The sequence below is a fragment of the Camelus dromedarius genome, chromosome 26 (assembly GCF_036321535.1).
Source record: "Camelus dromedarius isolate mCamDro1 chromosome 26, mCamDro1.pat, whole genome shotgun sequence".
NCBI classification, from domain to species: Eukaryota; Metazoa; Chordata; class Mammalia; order Artiodactyla; family Camelidae; genus Camelus; species Camelus dromedarius.
Window position 1 is genome coordinate 2,801,375 of NC_087461.1, and position 16,045 is coordinate 2,817,419.

Consider the following 16,045-nt stretch of genomic DNA (forward strand, 5'->3'; position numbering starts at 1 on the left):
CGGTCACCTGCTAGGTTGTGGGTCCTGACTGGACCCCTTCTCGTGCCCTCCTACTAGACTCTGTGGGGTTCTCTCATGAAAGCTTTGGGTGGAAAACAGTCATTCTTCTGCTCTTCAGGAAGTCTGCAGTTATAATTCCTCTACATGCAGAGGTTTTCTTCTGTCCTTGTGGGTGGAGATGGGTCCAAGGTCCTTCTTGAAGGCAAGGTCTGCCTTTTGATCCCCCTCCCAAGTATCCTTATTTTGAAGTCTATCATTTCACTAAAAATAATGCAAGAAGCCTTAAACCAGAGACACTGCTTTTAATTAGCTCCACGAGGTACAGAAATTCTTCCCACACCCCTAGAAGCAATACACTCAGGGAGAGCTCATGGTGGAGAGCTCACAGTCAATATTCTTCAGAAAATGGATAGTCAGGGTGATCGCTAAAGCTGAAAGAGAAGGAGAGATACTGATTTTATTAACTCAATATCACACTGTCAGAGAGACTGTTTCTCTGTGGAGGGAGTCAGGATGGGCTAAACCTCTGAATTTACAACCACATCCCTTCTGCTACCCCGACACACATACATGCAGGCCCCTGGTCCCTGTGCAAACTGCACCTTCCTGCCCAATTCCCACATTCACATGCGATATAAATGCCACGGTGATATTTTGCTTGATTGAAATTGAAATTCGTAAGAGGATGTAAGAACTATACCTAAAATGTTAAGGTCAGTTCAGCTTCAGGTGGAACATTTGGCCCAAGATGATGGCAATGTTCACAGTAAGACATATGCTGGTCACACACTCATCCAACACATAAACACAGAGCACCCCAGAATAGAGGGGCGCTGTAAATAAACTTCTAATCTCTTGAGAAGATAGCATGTACACCTACATAGCTTACTGACAAAATGGGATGACTACTTACTTAGTTGATAATGTATAAAAATTCAGTAATTAACATTACTGCTGTTTTCTGTTTTTTCCCCAAGTTTCTATTTTTCTTTCTACATTTGTCTTCTTTTCTTTAGTGGAGGTTCTGGGGAATGAACCAAGGACCTGGTGCATGCTAAGCGCACGCTATACTATTGAGCTATACCCTCCCCACTAAATTCATCTTTTTCAATTTAATTTCACTAAAGAGTGCATCGTGGGCACTTCCATGTGCCAAGAGCCATGCTGTTGACATGAGATTAGAAAGACAAGTAAATCTAGGCATTTACAGCCTAATGAGGAAGAACATAGAACTATACTTGAGAGCTTTTGAGTATAGAAAAGCAACTTTCCACTCTTTTTCAGTTATAATCTCTTTTCTCAGAATCATGATACAGCTTTGCAAAAAAGAAAAAAGGTTTTAAATCTTTCTTTTGAAAATACATCTTCATTTTATCACTAATTTGTATTCCCCTTCTCTCTATAGTGCAAACTTCTCTCAGTTTGATGAGTCTTCCTTCTCTTCAATCCTGACATCCTCCTGCAGGAACTCAACGTGGAATTCCATGTGCGTGAATAAGTCAAAGTCAAGGACAGAGGAGCTCCCCAGGGGATAGTGTCCGGACAAAGGCAACATGGAAGTAATTCTTGAATCAAGAAACCAGAGGAATCCAGATGACCTCATCTGTGTGTGTCCTACAGAAGACACAGGAGACGCTACATGGAGAGTCAGTGAAGTTCGTGATCCATTTCTAACTCAGTTTGGTGAGATTACAAGAATGGGAACATGGAGCTGCACAGGGGGAAGAAATGCCAATGAAGAGATAAATCTGGAACAAATGGATGGTGTGTTGAAAAACAAAAGGCCATCAAGGAGAAAAGCCACCAGACATTGAGGGGAGGGGGTGGAAGCGGGCCCAGGCTGTGACTTCATGGCACCTACACCCATTGGCCTTTTTGTGCTCCCTCCTCCATTAAAAGTGTTAATGTTACATTTGACAGTTGCCTTAGGATAAAAACAAACGTAATCCTGGCTTGATTCATTATTACACCATCACTATTAATATAATTATTTTCCTGTGATTTTAATAAGAATGAAAAGTGAAGCATTCTCAAGGTCCCTAAAAGAATAGGGGGCTGTACACACTGCAGTTTCCATGCCTAATGGGTGCATCATCCCTGAGAGGAAACACGCCAGGCACAGGGGTTAGGGGCATACATGTAGTGAATTCACCATAATGTGGGCTTTGCTCATTCTGCTCATGCACTGTCCTGGCCCCACGCACATTTCTGTTGGGTCAGAGACTGAGCCCCAAGGGAACCCCCTGATCTGAGGTCTACAGGAAGCTCCTACTTTACTCCTACCCTGGAAATCAGGACTGTCTTGCTGATTTAAGAAGGCTCACTTCCTCTGTTGACAGGCCTGCTGCAGAAAAGAACACAAGAGAAACGACCTACAAGTCACTTACTAGGTTGTATCAAGATAGCGCATATTTCTGTTGAGGCCGTCAATTGCTTTCATGTCTTCTGGCGTCAACTCAAAGTCAAAAACCTGGAGAGAAGGGAAGACTCACAGTCAACTCTCCCCCAGGGAGCTGGCCTCCCCCGAGACCTGGAGGACTTGCACCTGGATGGAGGCAAGAGGAGGGCACAGGGAAGCCCTGCCCGGCCTCAGCTTCCACGTGAACTGGCCTGGGACCCCTTCTGCCGAGTTCTCCGCCCCTCCTTTCCCGCCCCCTCTCCTTCTCTGCTTCACTTCACTGAGTGTTACAGCTCAGCAATCCCAGATCTTTCTAAGTGAACTGCTTGCGACAGAAAAAAACCCAAACAATCCTCCTTTTTCCCCACAAGGGGACACTTGCATAAATTGCACAAAGCACCTGCACTTGAGCAAATATTAGACTACTTGTTCCTTCCCAGCATCGCTGACATGTGACACAGCCTTGAGCTGAGGTGAGTACTGGAAGGAGGGGGCCCCTGTATAAAAGTCTCTCCGAGAATCGGACATCAAACTTACTCATTGTGTGTGAATAAATCTACCAAAAGCAACTTTGTAAATGCCTTTGTAGAAAAAGTTGTGAACTGTATTTAAAATGGAAAAGAATAATTAATTAATGAGATATTCATATCATAACCATGGGATGGAATACTCAGTTTTATAGAGATAACCATTTTTCTTAGAGATCTGCTGTTTCAATGCTGTATGAACTTAAATACATATTTTTTGGTGGACGTTGTTAAAGTGAAATTCAATTTTATGTAAAAGGACAGCTAGTCAACAGCAACGGAGAATTCTTAAAGAAGGAAAATATACTACTCTGTAAGTCAACAACATTTTCCACTATGAGAAGACAGCGCACAAAAGTACATCATTAAATAGTGCTCAGAAGTCAACTTATGGAATTTTGCTTTGTGCTTTCCCTGACAAGGAAAATCAGTGGAAAAATATGAACATTTAGATTTCCATTCAATCATATATATATATACACACACACAAACACACACATACTTATGTATATATGTGTTTATATATATATACACCCATTTTCATGTCATATTAAAAGTCAGTTCTAGGTGTAATACAGAACTTAATTTGAATAGAAGGACAAAAATACTTTTTCACAGTAATATTTCCTTGCCCCTTGAACTGATCTTACCTGTGACTTCCATTGGACAATAAAATTTGCCAGAAGCAGTTTTGAGTCAGTTCTGACACTTGAAGAGATTTTTATCGCTACACACTGCCTTGAGGTCACACCACTGTGCTGAGATGAAGACCAGGTTGGGGGGGGCACAGTCTAGACAACTGTATACGAAAATCTATATGGAGTAGAGTGTAGGCTCCTCTGACAGGAGCCAAATCCACCTGCTAAAGCAGAACTGTCCGGCTGCTCTGCGTTTTACTGCAAACACATGAGAGCCACAGCCAAGAGCAGAACAGCTTAGCTCAGCGCAGGCTTATTGTCAAACCACAGGGTCATGAGCTACATAAATGACCTTTGTAACAGACTCCATAATTGGGGAGAGTTTGCTGTACAGCTGTGGCTGATGGTATAAAAAAGGTCTCCTACACAAAAACCAAAAGATGCAGAAACCTGGCAAAAATGGACAAAGTTTGAGCAATGGCAAAAACTCAAGGAGGTTAAAAGTATGTAAATAGCACTACGGCAGCAATCAAGGAAATGCAGAGTAAGCCGCCATGAACTGCAGGTTGAAGATCACGGCTGTAGCTTCCCTGAGCCCCAAATTGACATGCCGGAAACCTCGCCCCCACGGCGATGATACGAGAACATGGGGCCTCTGAGTGGGGACGCGGGCAGGATGGTGGGGCCCTCACGGGCGAGGCGAAAGCCGTGCCACCTGCCATAAAGGAGGCCTGAGCCAGCTGTGCGGCCCCCTCTCCCGTGCCAGACGCGTCGGCAAGAGCGCGACCTGGGAGAGGGCCCGCGCCCGGCTGCGCAGGCGCCCTGCTCTCAGAATCCAGCCTTTAGATCTGTGAGAATTAAATTTCAGTAGTTTCTAAGACTCCCGAGCTCTGGTATTTTGTTAGAGCAGCCAAAATGCTCTCAGAAAGTCACACAATCCAATTTCCTGACTGGAGAAAGAAGACGTGAGATATCACTTGCACAGGGCAACAGAATAGATTGCAAACGTAATGCTGGAACTGACATCTCTCCCTCATGTCCAATCTCAATTCCACTTCGCCGCGCTGCCGCTCCTGCTGCAAGTGCAGGTGGAGAAAACCGTTAGGATTGCCCATAAGGCATCCAGCACAGGGAACAAAGGTAACTCATCTTGGCCCAAAGACGTCTGGAAAGCTGCACAAAGAGTGACCCCCATGGAGGGTATGAGTTAGGAGCCCTGCCCCTCACCCCACGCATCACCTGCATGTTCTCCTTGATCCGCTTCTTATTGTAACTCTTGGCCAGGACCACCACCCCGCGCTGCAGCTGGTAGCGAAGGGCAATCAGAGCTGGGCTGCGCTTGTGCTTCTTGGCAATGGCACCAAGAAGTGGGTCGTCCAAGAGAACGGGGAGTCTCAGGTTCACCCTGGAAGGAAATTCAGAAATGCTGAAGAGCTGAGACTGAGTATTAAGCTTGCTAGGGGGCTTCCCAAACAGACCAAATAGATCCACCTAGACCAGTGCTTCTCAGAATGCGTCCCTGACCATCAGCATCCGTGTCATCTGGGATCTAGTTAGAAATGGGAGTTCCGTGGCTGAACCCAAGACACAGGTGACGAGAAACTCATGTGGCACCTAGCCATCTGTGTCACACAGCTCTCAGGTCATTTAGCTGCATTGTTGTGTTGAGACAAATGCTTCCAAATTCATAGATTTTGTTCTCTTTTACTTCTCTGTGGCTGTTTTCTTCTCCAGTCATAGCCCCAAAGTAAAGGCAAGGGCATGAAGGGAGAAATGGAAGGAAAACCTGAGACATTTTTTAATTTTAACTTTTCTCAGGTATTGATAAAAATTGAGTAGTCCCAGAAGTATTCATTGTATCATTATTATAGTGTGTAAAGTATCTATAGATGTTTACAAAATTGTTTCAAATTGTAATTTTTCTGTCATAACAGTCTTGGAGTTACAGATTAATATCCCAATTTTAGACATAAGGTATGTGAGTCTTGGAGAGTCTATTGTTAGCAATGGGTTTATTAGTTAATAAATAAATAAACCATCACATATGCTTATGTCTTTTGTCTCAATTGGGGTATTATATATAGATTTTAATGCAGACAATTTTTACTGAACAATCTACAAAAAGATATATACAATGTAAAACACTGATCAAATGACACATGACAGAAGAGAAGAATTTCTTCCATCCCTCCTTCTCCCCCCAAGGTAATGGAGAGTTATCTCCAGAGCAGTGAGTACAGTATGATTGAAAAACCTCATCAAAATTGAGTTTTAGGTCAACTCCTTCTTGTCTTCATTAGGATTCATTACCAATTTTCTAATCTTTGGGATCCCAGAGCACTATAGGCGACCAGAACAATGCCCTTGGACTTGCAGAAATCCAGCAGTTTGCTCTGATTCATATAAGGGTGACATTCCACCTGCAGAATCCCAACACAGAAGAGTGTCAGATTAAGTGAAAAGGTTATTTTAATATGGCAAAGAAATGTTAAACTTTTTGACAATGTTAAAGAAAAAAATTTTGTAACATAAAATTATAATGGGAAATATCCACATCAAGTAATGATTTTCTTAAAAATAAATTTTATATTTCTGTCCACTGAAAAGGAAAGAAACGATGACATTTCTGAGAACAAGCAACTCTGGGGACCAGACCTGGATTACTAATACCTTTGCACACTGCCAGGAGCCATGCCTAATTCCAAATTTGGGGCAAGAAAACAACTGTTTGAGTGTTGGACAGCAAATTGTGCAGAAAGCAAGAAATTCCTCAACGACTCATGAAAAAAATGTCTAAAGGACTAAAAGAACCCACTTGATGGGGAGACCACTCGTGATAATTGGTTAGATTTGAGCATCAAAGGAATACTGAGCAACAGTAATTATAACATATGGAATAAATCAAAGTCCACGAGCCCACAGTGATGTGAGAGGGAGAAACAGCAAAAATATTTGCCTCCATTAATGGTGATTATTACAATAAATCCTTTCTTGGAAACTGACAATAAATGGGAAAGGGATAAATCTTTAACCCTTTCTTATAGGAAGAAGTTACTTTTATTCTGATTTAATGAGGTACTTTTATTTTGACAATAAATATCAGGTCAGAAGCTTAAAAAGAGTGTTTAAAGTTGAAAATTACTTTCTAAACATCTCAATGAAATACTTAATTCAAGTAAAAGTCATTGATGGAATTCAGCCACTGTGAAAACTTTGGGGGGAGTCTCACTTCACCTGATGACAATTATCCAACAGATGACCGGGTAATTTCAACAGGGAAAATACACATTTCTAAAGGAAAGATCTGTCCACCACTAGATTTATCACGGGAACAAAGTTAGCATCACTCATAGTGGGACAAATTGTCATACGTGCTTCCTACTGTTGCAATTTGAGGGACACAGTACGCAAAGGATATTTCTTGCCAAAATGTTTAAACTTAATGTAGTAAGGTTTCAGATGTAACTACTAACTTACAGGAGCTAGGAATAGAGAAACAACTTAATTAACATCACAAGATAATAATCTGATGTCTCTTATATTGTCAAAATTCAGCCTAGATGTCATTATAAAAAAAAATAATAATTGAGTTACCATTTTAGCTAATAAAATCTTGAGAAACATGACTCAAAGTGACATGGGAACCATGATCAGATTCAGCGCAACAAAATATTGTCTACAAACACACACACACACATATGTATAGCAATTGGGCAAAATGTTAAAAAATGTGCATTAAGAGGGAAAATATGTATACTGTCCAGCATACCCTAAACTTTTCTAATATCTAACATTTTTGCAATAAAAATTTGGAGGCAAAATTAATGCTAAAATCACATTAGTTTTTTAACTACTACAATTGAAAATATTGCATATCAATTTATATATGAATTTCGTTAATTCTACAGGCTCCATTTTCCATAGAAATCTCCTACTCCTGGACTTCAGGTTGTACTTGATGATATTATGCTATATCAAAAAGGACAGTCACAGAAAGTCAAAGATTACATGACACCAGTTATATGATATTTCTAAATTAGTCAAACTCATAAAATTACAGAGCAGAGTGACGGTTTCCAGGGGCTGGAGGAGGGAGAGACCGGGAGTTGCTAATCGTGGGCTTCCAGTCTCAATTACACCAGATGAGCAAACTCTAGAGACCTGCTGGAACGCACTGCCCCTGCAGTCAACAGCACTGCACTGCGCTGCGCCGCGGAGTGTTGTGCACTTAACATTGTCTTCAGCTCTCCCATTAACTTTTCTCTCCACAATAATGTGAAAATACAAAAAATTTTTAAAAAGTAAGAGCACAGAACCAAACAGAGAAAAATGTGTTTAAACAGTTAATTTTATGGTGGAAATCAATGAGAGAAATAGAAAAAAACTGACTAATTCACAAGGTTTGGTCAACCTTCCAATGACTATTCCTGAGTGACTATTTCATCTACTGTTGGCATCACCATAAGCCATTCACTTCATCCCTCTAACCTTGATGACTTACGTAGCTTCCAGTAAATCTCCCTGGACTGTGCTTCCTGCTGGAGACCCCTCAAAGCAGAGACACCAGGGATAAGGATTCAGGCACACAAGCCCCACACAAAACTGTAACTCCTGTCTCAGCTGATTTCCATCTTTCTTTACTGACTTCCCATTGCTTGCTTTCATGGCCTTCCTTCCTGTACACAATCACTCTCTTCATCTAACTTCTGGTCATCCTCTACAGCTCAGCGAAATGCCACCTTCCCCCTGACTTCCAGGTACCTATTCTAACCCTCCCTCATCTGCTTTCTCTTCCACAATTTCCTACACACAATTTACCATTAAGGTCTCACCACCATTTACACCAAGACTTTATCAAACAGAGATACCATTATGGGTTCTATTCACAGCATTCTAGTCAGAGGCTCTGCTCTCTAGAACCTTCTGCCCCACAAAGGGAGGAGGAATAGGAAGGGTGCTGAGTAGACACCTGGCTGAGGTGCAGGAAGAAGGTTGTGAGGATCAGAAGGAGAGGAGAGCGAGAGGGCTCACCTGGTTGCAGACAGGCTTGTGCTTGAGCCCTGGCTTGTTCAGGATCTTCCCCAGCTGCTTGTGGTTAAAGTTGGACACGCCGATGGACTTGGCCAGTCCCGCGTCCTTACACTTCTCCATGGCCTGGGGAGGAAGGGTGGTGATGAGTCATTTGTCACTGGCTGTACATCAGGAGTAAATGCAGGAAAGATCTGTTAAAATGGTCGTCACCAGAATTAGGACTGATTATCAAGAAGAAAAATGTAATAAATCAAACAAGGGAAAGAGGTCAGAACATAAGAGTAAGAATCACAGTCTTCTTAGAAAAGCCAAGACCGTATATGACACGTGGAAGGAAGGAGACGTCTATCCTCAGTGTCCCAGATTCCTCCCCTTTGTTCCTCTATAAACACTGAGGCAATGACTTCCCCCACACCACACCAGCATGGCAGCCTTTTTGAAGCTTGTTAATTGCTGAATCCGATGGTCCACACACCATTCCCACAGGTGGAAGAAGTGAGGGAGGTGCCCCCTCCTCTGGCTCCCTCCCCTGTGCTCTCTCCTCCACAGACTCACCTCCCACGTGCTGCAGAGATCCACTGTGTCACATATTAATTTTCCATTTTCATCTTTGGGAAGAGGGTCCTCCCCTGGCTGGAAGAGAAGCAGTCATTTGAGAGCTGTCACAAAGTAATTTTGCCAAGCGTAGCCCTGACGGCAGGCACACCTAGGACCAGGACACTCAACCTCCATGAGGCACGTGTTGTGATATTTGAGACACTGGTATTTACAAAGTGGTTTCAGATGCAGCTGTAAGGAACGTCTTTAGGATACAGGCTTCCTCTAACCTCTTACACTTAATATCTGTTGTAAGAAATAGAAGTTTCCTAGGTCCTAAATGGCTCTCCTAGTGACTTGTGTAAATTTTCCCTGTCTGCTTTACTTGCCTCTATGGACCTGCCTCTCTTGGGCGGGGGGGGAATGGCAGTTATTTCTGACATGAAACTTGCAGTCTTGATTGAGGTTATACAATCGCAGTTCCTCCCCTCCCTGAACACCTGACAGCCTAAAGGCAGCCACGTGAACCACCAAGGATCTCTGTAGGTTTGTGTGGGATGTGGAATATCCAGTCCTGCTCTCAAATGTTAATGACTATGAGTGTTGAACTGACCCATGGTCATAGGTGCCACTGAGGGAAAATATTGAGATAAAAATAAAGGAAACCAAGAGGAATGCAATGGTAAGAAACAGAGGACAATGGAGACATTTCTGATCACTACTCCCAATCCTTAAATATGTCCATAGCTGGACTTGTCATTTACATCATCCAATACACTATAGATCAACAGTTCTACATAGCACAGTTGTTAATGGCTAAATGCAATCTTCACAACTCAGTGTGAAGACACCCAACTGTGTAGGCAAGGATTCCAAGTCCCTAGAGAGACTGATGGTTTACAACCACCCAAAGAGAACACACCAAAACTATTCAACTTGAAAGAGTGAAAGAGGACATAAACTCATCATGTTGGAGTATAAGGCAGTTTCACTGCCCACCACTGCTGTCCCAAAATCTGTGTTTATGAAATCCACAGGAGACCCAGGAATCATAATCAGGACCCGGTGCTGAACATGCCTGATTTTATTTCCTCAAGATTTTAAGGCAAATTTGTGAGATTGTTGGACTCTGTTCTCTTGGATGCATGGAAAGAAAATTCAGGATTCAAAAAATTCAGTAAAAATATAATCAAAACTTATTATTTTGGTGATTCTCTTCTTGTGCAATCATCTCTACATCTTACTAAGAAAAAAATCTTCATTCAAACATTCGTGTAAGTTAATAGACATTCTGACACAAGAAATAAAATACTTGTCATCACACAAACTTCCAACCTTCATAGCCATGGGAAAGTGAATAATATAGAGGTCCACATAGTCCAGTTGAAGATCTTTCAGTGACTTTTCCAAGGCTGGTCGCACCAACTCTGGTCGAAGGAAAGTACACCAAAGCTGCAGAGGTTAAAGAATGAAAGCTGGGTTAAATCGTACTTCAGGTGATTTTGTTTCTCTTCTTTCATCTAATACTTAGATGTTTCAACAGTTTGGAAATGGATGAAAACTACTCCTTTTCTTTCTGAACTCCTTTTGATCTAACCTACCCATGTAAACTTGATATTTGATTGAATTTATCATCAGTATATCACTCACAATGGAAGGAAAAGACCCAAGAGATAAAAAGTGTTATCAAATAATTATCATGCCCATCATCTAAATTGTGTTTGATAGGGTTTAAAAGCAATACACAAACTTAGGCTAAACTCATCAGTCAATCAATCCTCTCAGGAATAATTAGTATCTATTTGTTTACGTAGCAATAGAAAAAAGTGCTTTGAACATAGTAGTATGTGCAGAAAATAATTCAAGACACTGTGACTAGATCTTGAGTAATAAACCAAGTGCCTCTCCTGTCACTCTCTGTTACTGATGGACGTGAAAAGTGAGATTCAGAAAGTAAAGAAAGTTTAGAAAGTCACCCAGGCGATAAAGAAAGCTATAATTTGATCCTTCTCAGATTTTTGGCCCTTCTTAATCACACTGCTCCGGGCCAGGCTCAGAGAAGTAAAGTGACTTTCCTTAAAAATTAAAATTTAAACACAGCGATGATGAGAAAGCCACCATCATTCTCTTCTCTTTTTTTTTTTTTTTTTTGGATACTAGATTAAATGTGTGTGTGTCTGTGTGTGTCTGTGAAGAGTTTTATCAATAAACAACTCAGCAAACAACTACTGACCCTATTATGTAATTGTCACCTGTGCACGATCACGGTTCACACACGGGCACACACGCCACACACACGGCACCTTTGAGGTGTAGAATATGTCTTCTCTCTTCACAGTGCCGTCTGCAATCTTGCTTCGGATGGCCTGTCCAACCTGCTCTTCGTTTTGGTATAAATACGCACAGTCAATGTGGCGGAACCCAGCACCTATAGCGAATTTGGTGGCCTCCAGAGCTTCGCTCTTAGGAACCTACATAAGCAACAAAGGTTGTACTTCAATATTCACACAATTAAGAGACTATGAGGCGCAAGCTGTGACCTCCCCAAGCATCAACTTCTTTCAAGACTTAGGTTCATGCTGCACGTATGATGTTGAGCCCATAATGGTTTCACTGGACTTCCCAGGTCAGTAATTAAGGTGGAAATCCTGGAACCCCTTTAACTGCAGGCAATCTTTTATTGATCGCTGGGATCAGAAGTATCCATTATCACCCTCTTGTTCAGTGATTTGCTGGAAGAACCCAAAAGATTCAGGATAAAGTTCAAGTCATGGAGATGAATTACACTGTGAGATGTTACCAACAGAAAACAGCAGAGGGCTAAGGGACATCCTTCAAAGCATCAAGAAACAAGGTGAAAGCTTCGAAGAGTCCTCTACCAGTGTAGTCACACAGCGTGCACCAAATAAAATCTGTACCTATTCAAGGTGTACAAACTGATGTTTTCATGAATAGGTCAATTGTGAAATGACACCACAATCAAGCTAGTCAACATAACCATCACCTCACACAGCTAGCTCTTTGGGGTCTGTCATGAGAACACTTAAGATCAACTCTTTTAGCAAATCTTAAGAATATAATCCATCATCATGAGCTAGAGTCACCACGCTGTACATTAGGTCTCCAGACATTATTGATCTTATAACTGAAGGTTTGAACCCTTTCACCAACATCTTTCCATTTTCCCCACCCCTGTCCCCAGCACCTGGGCACCACTCCTCTACTCTCTGCTGCTGTGAGATCGATGGTTTTAGATGCTGCATTTAAAGAGATCATGCAGCTTTTTCCCTTCTCTGCCTGGCTGACTTGTCCAAGCTTCATGCTTTCCTGCTTCACCTGTGAGGCTGCAAATGGCTGTATTAACTTCATCTTAAAGGCTGAATAATACTGCTTTGCTTTTTCTGTATTTCAGAATCCTTTGCTTTTCAAGGGAGTAAATACTTGGTCTAACTGCTCTGCTGGTTCCAGTCATGGTCATTCCTCGAATGTACAGGCATTCAGAGACTGACCAAGGAATGAACGCCGGCGAGCTCTAGTGATAGCCTGGACCACTCCCATTTCCCGTCCCACTTTGCACTACAAAGTAAACAAGCCCTGTTTTCTGTCTCCAGAATGTCTGAATATTTCCTTCTGTTTTATAGATGAGAAGAGTAAGACTCAAAGTTGGATTCCCTTGTCCTACAACTAAATACTCTAAAGACAAGATGGACAGACAGCAACTTTCTGCCCTCCAGTCTGGTGACTTGTCTAGTTTGCCCATCTTCTGCCCAAGCACTGAACACTGTACTGTAATAAAAATACACACAAAACCCACAAATTGAAACTTGGCCTGTAAGATTGTAGCTTATTCCCTCAGGTGATCTGTTTTCCATTGGAATAACTTTCTGGCAGAAGCAGAAGTAAAAGGCAAACACAAGTGGAGTATTTCTCACCTGCACCCGGCAGGCTACCCCACAGCAGAAAAGCAATTCTCTCCCGGTATTTTTCATTCACCTCATCTTCAGAATCTTTTTACCTCAAATATACCTCTGGGTCATGTCTTTTTGGAGGGAAAAGATTTCTTAAATTGCTGATATACACAGAGAAAGTGCTCCAGTGCAAGCACCCTAAAAGCCAAGCACCTGACAGTCTTTTCACAGCTAGGTTCCTTCTCATCTGCCAAGCTGCGACAGAGGGAGAAGCTGGAGGGAAACTCAGAATGACCAGTGGCTGACCACAGTGTCAGGACAGGCTGCACAGTGAAGACTGATTCTCTCCCCCCATCATAAGGTTGGTTCCAGCCTGGTCACAAGAACCCAGTGAGCCTCCCAGAGCCACACAGGACCTCAAAGAACTCGCAACCCAAGTCAGTTTCCACTCATGTCCCTTCCCCTTCGTTTTGGAAACCTCAACCCCAAGACCAGTACCGTTACCTCCTCAGGTGCGTAGGTGCCAAATCCCAGCACAGGAATGAAGCGGCCGTCATTAAGCTCCTGACACTGACGTCTGGGGTCCATTGCCTGTGGCTCCTCTGACTGAGCAGAATGATTATTTTCTTCTACCGTCACAGGTTATAAATATGAGGAAGGTACCACCCGAACTGCAGCACCCAATCACTAGCAAATACATTGTGGGAGGAGTAGGTGGAAGCAGCACCCAAGGAGTGATAAATGAATGAAATGGCCTTGTTTGCTTTGTTATCAGTATAATCTCAAGGGTTATATAATAATACATACACCTCAAATCTCTTGCAATATTTTACCTCATATTTTACTAAGTAAATCTGAAGTTAATGATTCACTTACACTATTGTAAATTATTGCACAAGATTTGCTGGGCAATTATGGACCTTATGTTAGACTAGATACCTCCACATACCAATCTATTTTGTTTTATTAATTATGAAGCCAAATTTTGGTCAAACATCAATTCAAACAAACTACCTTAAAGTACATGCTCAAACACACACACAAGCACAGAATCCTACAATGTAAAGGAGGGATTAATTAGCATTTTTCAAAATGTTAACTCTTACTAAAGAATTAAAACTACAAATAAAAATAAATTTTCCTTTTCTCATTTCCCGCCAGAAATATTATTTTGCTTTACGTTCCAGACAGGGGTGGAATCCTGATAAAAATACAAAACTGCACGTTGTAGGTTAATTATTAACAGGTTTTCGATATCCTGTGCAGTGTGTAAAGAGAGTCATAAATTGTACCTTTTATATAACTCTCGAAAATGGTCATGATGTAAATGATAAATATTTTCTATAATTTATTATGTTGCTCAGCATTATTCATGAAAGAAAAACCTGTGAACAAGTTAAATTATAATAAATTTGGGAGGCACTTAAGAAACCATGACACACTGATACAATGGAATGTTGTGAAGCCAACGAAAAGGTTACCATATATATAGAGTCAGGTCGGTAAAACGGTGACTAGAAAGTGCTGGACGCTCCCAGGGAACCATGAGAAAAAACCCAGGAACTTGCTATGACACTTTACAAGAGCTCTGGAAAACAGTTTAAAAACTACAGCAATAAAGTAAACACCCAGTTAGGAAAACTCCAGAACAGAGTGACAGGGAGTTTCACGGCGCTGTTACTCACCCACACCCTCCCCTGCCTGGCGCAGAGCTGCCCTGGTCTCCCAAGGCCATCGGCTCTGCTCCCAGTCACCTCCCTAAAACCAGAGTGACCACAGCAAACCTTATCTGTGAAATTCCAGCCTGTTTGGAGGCTCCCTAAACATTAGTGTCTGTCTCCCCTGACCCTAACCTAAGCTTAAACAGAGGCCATACACTCACAGCCGCCAGGGACAAGGGATAAAGGAGGAGACATAGTCTAGAGCGTGTAAAACTCTGAGTAAAACTGGGGTGTGGATATGGGGGGTATTATGGGATTCAAAAACCAGCCGTGTGTTCAGGGGAATCAAAAAGCGGCACACAGGCCAGGGAAGATGCAGGCTCAGAGAGACCCGAGTAGCCCATTGGTTTCCACCTTACGCTGATTCCAGGACGAGCAGCATGCCGGCCTCGTTAGGACAGGACTGTTGTGATGTGGAACAAATCTGCAAAGTGTGGGTATTTGGCTGTTGGTTTAAGTGCACAATTATAAACACCTCTGTATGTGCTCATGCGCATGTGCGCGCACACAAACACACACACACACACACAGAGCAAACAAGGGCAGGAAGGAAGAAAGAAGGAAGGAAACAGAAGGAACAAAAGAAGAGGAAAACATGGTCTATGAAAGGAAGAGAAAAAACGGGCAGAAACTGTTCTTGAATAATCACAGGTATTAAAATTAGTTCACAGTGGATTTTAAAACAACTCTTTAGGGAGAAGACCAAGACGGCAGAGTAAGAGGGTGGTTAAACCACATCCCCCAGCAAAACACATCAAAATTGCATCTGCACGTGGAGCAGTTCTCACGGGAACGCACTGGACGTTGGCAGGAAGGTCCCGCCAAAGCTGCGCAGAAAGCCCCGCGCAGAGCTGGGCGGGAAGGAAAGAGAAGCCAGCGGAGCAGAGCCTGGGGCCCCGGGAGGGACACGGAAGAGGCGGGGGACCGCACGGGCCGAGGGGCCCTCCCTGGACAGCGAGCAGCGCGCCACGCTTCCCGGGCAGCCGCGTGCCCAGGGCGGAGCGGGCCCCAGCGGGGCTGACGCGAGGGCTGTCGGGAGCCCCGTCCCCACGCTTGAAGAGTGTGCGCCCGCCTGTCGCTCAGGGAAGCGGGCGGGAGGAGCACGGCCAGGCCGCTCGGGGCTCGCGCCGGGTTCCCGAGACTCCTGCAGGGCGCGCCTCGGCCCCGGCCGAACGCCCAGTTCGCAGCTCCGGCTCCAGCGCAGCCGCCACGAGGGCGCCGGCGGCCGGGGCTGGCGAGGGCCCGCGCTCGGGCAGCAGCGGCTCGCACCAGCCCGGCAGCTGAG

At 43.3% G+C, this 16,045-nt stretch overlaps 1 protein-coding gene across 1 annotated transcript; it reads right to left on the reverse strand.

Annotated features, from left to right (window-relative positions):
* Positions 1-282: 282 nt before the first annotated feature.
* LOC105104489 (dihydrodiol dehydrogenase 3-like) lies at positions 283-13,672 on the reverse strand. Its single transcript, XM_010998210.3, has 9 exons — positions 13,544-13,672; positions 11,435-11,602; positions 10,467-10,583; positions 9,150-9,227; positions 8,595-8,717; positions 5,874-5,983; positions 4,803-4,968; positions 2,388-2,470; positions 283-431 (listed from the first exon to the last, which is right to left on the reverse strand). The coding sequence occupies exons 1-9, from the start codon at positions 13,625-13,627 to the stop codon at positions 389-391; spliced, it is 972 nt and encodes a 323-aa protein (XP_010996512.2). The 5' UTR covers positions 13,628-13,672; the 3' UTR covers positions 283-388.
* Positions 13,673-16,045: the final 2,373 nt, after the last annotated feature.